Genomic DNA, 5,335 nt, shown 5'->3' with positions numbered 1-5,335 from the left:
GGCATGCACTTGGCTTGTCTGTGCAACCTGTGGGATCTCTTGTCTGAGCTCACCTCAAACTTCACACCTCATCCAATGTGATGGTTATTTGCGGGGCTGGACACAGGTAGCTGCCCGAGGCCCGGACAGAAAGGGGGCCCCGAAATGGTATTTTCCCCCCCGTTGTCTGATTATTATTATCATTATCTCTGGTGAAGGGGGGCCCCAATACTAAAAGTTCGCCCAGGGCCACCAGGACCAGGTACAGTGCTGGTCATTTGGATGTTTTGGGCTGTGACAAAACACAGACCAGGCTTCAGTGAGGACCTGGATCTCAGGACCAGACAGATTGCCTGGATTGTAACTGGTCGAAGTGGAATAGGGACCATCTGTAGTGTTTACTGCAAGGAGGGACAGAGACGCAGTAGAAACACCGGAGGGGTGGCTGGAACGGTGGAGGCAGCTTAGACCTGGCCCATGACCGCGGTCGGAGCGAATCCCACTCTGAGACTTACAGTGTTTGAGGGTCTCTGCTAGGCACTGCATCGCTGCTTGTGGGGAAGACACTGCATTCGTTGGCGGTAACCCCAGGCTGCGCTGCACCTACTGACTTTCCGCATGGGGCTGAGGTAGGAGTGCCTGCAAACAAGCACAGAGAGATCAGTCTTACACAAAGAACCACCAGCCTGAGCTCTGTAGCTGGTTTTCCAGGGAGTGTAGACTCTCTGGCTGGACTGGGCTTGACTCTTACACAGTATTTAGGGATTTCTCTCCATAAACTAATTCTGCTTCCTTTTCTATGGCTTATGCCTTTATATACATACATGCGGTGGTGGCCAAAGGGAAGGGGCGGAGGGGGAGAGTTGCCGACTCCAATCTATTAGGGCCGTGCTTTAGCTCATTCCATTCACTCCCACTGACTTCCTTCCAACGTGGGGAAGGGTGGCCTAATGGTTAAAGCACTGCACTGGGGCGCAGCATATCTGGCCTCAGGGTTTAAGCTGCAGAAGTACTGAGGCACCCAGCTCCCATTAAAACCAGTTAGACACCTAAATCGCTGTCAGGAGCAAGGTCTCACTGCCTAGCTTTAAGGCAGGGGTTGTCCACCGGGGGTACTTGCACTCCTGGGGGTACTTGGGAAAGCCCCAGGGGTTACATGTAGGTGGTGCAGAGAAGTGGGGGTACTTGGGAAGTGCACTGCTGCCACTGTACTTTGCATCTGGCCAGCTGTCAGCACCCCCTCCCCACGCTCATCAGACTGGCCACTGGGGGGACCCCCCGGCTTCTTGACCAGCCACTGGGGACCCCCCCCCCACAAGTCCAGGGGGTACAGTCCAGGAGGGGTACCCACCAGGAGGTTGCAAACCCCTGTTTAAGGGGACCAACAGACATGACCACAAGGAACAGAAAGGCTTTGTATTGGGATGGAGGCATTTTGAAGGAAGATGCCCTCGTAGGCTTTGATGGAGCCTTCCTAGAACTTACTAATTGAAGGCAGGATGCTAATGAGTGTAACAAAGGAATGGCCTTGGCTGGAGCTGTACCCACACCTTTCACACAGGAGACAGCTCAGCGCTGTCCTTTTAGGGGCCACTCAGGCAGTTTCAATATTGGTTTAAAATTACCCCCCTGGACAGCAGCCAGCATTTCTCTTTGAATAGAAGAGCTGTCTCCTTCTTCATCAGCCTCAGGCAGCTAAAGGGCTGGGTGTGATGAAGCAAGGGATTGTCCTAGGGGGGCAAGATCCCTTCCACCCTACTATCCTCTGAAACTACAGGGAAACAGGAAGAAGAAGCTGCGTTCCCATTTTCACATCAAGCTTGAACTTTCAAAGCCGCACCCAACTCAGCTCCAGCCAACTTCCCTGCTCTCATCTCGCACCCTACGACTTCGCGCTCCAGTAACTCTGGGGTGCTCCGTCCCCTCCGGGAGCGCAAAAGCTCAGGTAACTTTGTTCTAAGTGTAACGATGGGTTAGCAACTTTCCACAGATTTGCAAGTAAGGGCTATGAAAACATCTAAAACTGCGTGTTCCCTATGCTGCAACCAAACACGCTTAATGTAAAGATCAATGCTTTCTTTTTGGCAAGGCATCACCCTAGAGGGATGAAGCTTGCCTTCTTTAAGAGCAGGCATGCTGGGATATTGAGTTCTCTGAGGAGTTGGGAGTTGTAGTCCAGTGAGAAGCCATGTGACCACCAGGCGTGGTATATAAAGGGAGCCTGGGGGCTGGTTGTGAATGAGTCCAAGGGTTATTGCCTGTGGGATAGGTCTTAGAAGCTTTGGGTGGAAAGGGCTGGAGGCAGGTTTAGGAAGATAGTGAGGTTTATTGCAAGGTAAAGTGACTCTTGATGCTGTGGAAAGGGGGCTGGCGTACTTAGCTCTTCATAGTTAGATTAGAGGAGCCCTTTATAATCTGGGCATCCCCCCATGCATCCAAATCTCCTCCTCTCCTCTGATATCCATTAGGGTGCAATCTAATGCAAGCTTCTGTGCTCTCCTGTAGCTCGCTCTTGTAACGACCAGGCTGTAGCTCACTTAATGCAGGCTTACCCAGGTTCTCATCTCCTGGGTTAATTCAAGCATTGTTTGCTAGGGAACGCGTTCACTTTCCTTCTCTGCCCACTGCTTCCCAAGCCCTGATTCTCTTCTTCTCATCCAAAAAAAGAAAAAAAAGGTCAAGGATTTACCTGGGGACACAATTAGTTCAACAGAGTGTCTGGGATCAGGAAGCAGCGTCCTCACTAGCCCACAGTGATAAAACCCTGCATCTCCCGTGGTGAGGTTCTCCAGGGTCACGGTGAACGTGTGCAGGGAGTGACTGTCCTTGATGGAGACTCTGTCCTGCTTCACGGTGGCCTCAGACCCCGTAGTTTCGATGATGTGCCCATTGAAGCACTGCAGGAAGCCTGCCCTGCACCAGAACTTGGGGTAGGTCTCGTAGCCGCTCTCGTAGCTGCACCCGACAGACACTGATCCGCCCAAGTGGCTGCTCACTTGCGTAGGGCCTGTCACTGCCCAGCAGTCTGCAAAAGAGAAGGGGACACATGCTTATTGTCAACAGGAAAATGCACCCCGCACCTTAGGGGAGCAGTGGTCTGGTCTGGGCCTTCATTACTGGTGCAAACCTGCAGGGAAGGAAGTGATTTCTTCACTTCTTCACTTCTCACACAGCATTGCTGGCTGGCAATTGTTTCCCCACAAGCTTTTCCCTATTTGGGCCTCTTCCCTGTAATGCCAGGCACTGATCAAGGGATTTTTCTGCAGAGGTCTGAGTCTGTGGTGTCTGGCTTTAGATATTCCTGTGAAATTGTTCCAGTGTCAGTTGGGTCTGGGACATAACCCAGTTTGAGCCAAATCAGATTGAATTTTATTCGCAGATGTTTAGGATTGTGAATCCAAAAAGATGACAAAGCCAGTAGGGAAATACAAATCGCCCGAGCGTGCTACCTTCAACCAGGTTTCTCTCGAACTGGTTTCAGCAGTTTTCAAATGGGTTTATGTGCACTGAAAGTCAGTTCTGTTCCAGGTTTAAACCAGTTTCTGATCCCTTAAACCAGTTTATGTGTAATGTCTGTCCCTAGCTTGAGAGCAAGAGCATCTCGGACACTTGCCGCTAGGGCTGGGAGATGTCAAGGGAAGAAAGCAGGGCTGCAGGGGAGTTTGGGTGGCTTCCTCCTCAAGCCCACCTCATTGCAGTCTCCTTGCTGGTGGTGGTAGGTGCCTCGGAGAGGACCCTGTGCTCATGCTCTTGGTAGATGGAAAGAAAGACAAACTCTCTAGGTAGGGGTGGAGGTGGTTGTCAAACTCGTGGAGAAGATAGACTCCCAGACTAAGGTTCAAGGCCCAGCGCTGGATGCTGAGAAGCTCTGATGATCAAACTGCCCCCAGTATCTCAGCCAACAAGGCTGAATGCCCCCAGTAGCCACATGGAGAGGGCCAGGCAGCACGGGGCTGCAGAGTACTCGCTGGCTTTGGGGAGCTCCGGTTTTTGTCCCCAGTACCACTGACTGGTTCGTGCTAAAATGCGGTGTCTCGACCTGCACCCAGCTGTGGTCTCACAGCTACCAGGGCATTTGGCTTGAGCACAGCTCTGCCCTCAGGAAATGCTCCCCTCCAGCATGCTGGGGCAGCTACAAAAGCCAACAAAGCTTGTAGGGATGAGGTGGCCTGTGGGTCTGGGAGCAGTGGGAAGCGGCTGTCGTAGCAAAGGGCTTTCATTAATGCATTCTCCGTGCTCGCGCTCGGCTTTCTAAACCCGTTCCCTTTTCTGCGAAAAGTCCAAGGCTCGCTCTCCACCTAGTGCTGAGTTTATTTTCAGAAAGTTTGGGCTTTGAGCCTTTTTTGACACTTATCCAGTGAATTTCCCTATTGTAGATAAATATCCAGATCAGTCAGGTGTAGTCAGATACTCTGAGCAATGGAGCACTAGGCCCTCTTTCTGTGCATGTACAACAAAATGAAGGGAGTTGTTTGAATCTGTCACATCCTGCTTTTCCTTACCCACCATAAATACACTGCCTTCATCCAGAAAACACAAGCTGCAGCACAGCAGATATTAGCTATGCTATTATACATGTAAAAACTTTTGTAAGAAAGCAAACGTGCTGTCTGGACAGGCAGCTGTCAATGGAGCAATAGCAATTCTTGTTCTCCGGTACTGCTGATTCACTCCGGAGGTTGAAGTGTATCATCACTCTGGGATGATTTTGGGGCTTTCTACCGGCTCCACCTTGAGGGCATATCATCTCTGCCAGCCTCATAACTTTGCATTGATTGACAAAGAAACCGAAATAATCTCACCTGGAAGAAGAATCCAAACCACAAGTGAGGAAATCCTCATTGTCCTGAGTCCTTTTGTGGGATGCAGATGTTTCCCTTCTGCACTTGCTTCAAGGCAGCTCCATAATTTGGTACTTTTTCTTTTTTGCCAGTTTTACGCAAAATCTTGAGTTTGAGTTGCTGAATCTTTTGGCCACCTCACTTCCTTTGGCAGAGTTTTTTCTCCTCTCGTGTTTTTGTGGAACTTAACTGACTTTATTCAGTCACATTTTCCAGTATTTTCTTCCCCTTATCTACAGGCCACTGGACAGTGAGTTATCATGTCAATAGATTCCTGCACTATGAGTCCTCGGAAATTTATTCTAGGTTTTCAAAGAAAGTAGGCTGGGGGTGGGAAGATGTGTTTTGCTTGTACAAGTTCAGGGTTGGATCCTCTGTCTTACAGATTGGGTGATACGTTACTATGAATGAGAGGCATTTGAATGAAAATGCGTGTTCTCTTTGAATCTGATATAATGCAACAGGTCTTCTCTTACAAGGGTTTGTCTGGTTATGGCATTGGTAGAGACAGTGCA

General features: G+C 50.1%; 1 protein-coding gene across 1 annotated transcript in view; it reads right to left on the bottom strand.

The window, feature by feature from the left end:
- The window catches only part of LOC109296129 (CMRF35-like molecule 4), an 11,080-nt gene extending 6,041 nt beyond the window's left edge, over positions 1-5,039 (bottom strand). The window contains exons 1-3 of the mRNA XM_019515368.1: positions 4,782-5,039; positions 2,669-3,004; positions 495-618 (exon numbers count right to left, since the gene is read on the bottom strand). Coding sequence (XP_019370913.1) covers positions 495-618; positions 2,669-3,004; positions 4,782-4,821 — 500 coding nt within the window. The 5' untranslated portion in view covers positions 4,822-5,039. The remainder of the gene's footprint in view (positions 1-494; positions 619-2,668; positions 3,005-4,781) is intronic.
- Between the last annotated feature and the right edge of the window lie 296 nt (positions 5,040-5,335).

The sequence above is a fragment of the Gavialis gangeticus genome, unplaced genomic scaffold (genome assembly GCF_001723915.1).
Source record: "Gavialis gangeticus isolate Ggan-Ray unplaced genomic scaffold, GavGan_comp1, whole genome shotgun sequence".
In the NCBI taxonomy this organism is placed as follows: Eukaryota; Metazoa; Chordata; order Crocodylia; family Gavialidae; genus Gavialis; species Gavialis gangeticus.
Note: the sequence above shows the minus strand (reverse complement) of the source record. Positions and strands in the feature narration are given on the sequence as shown.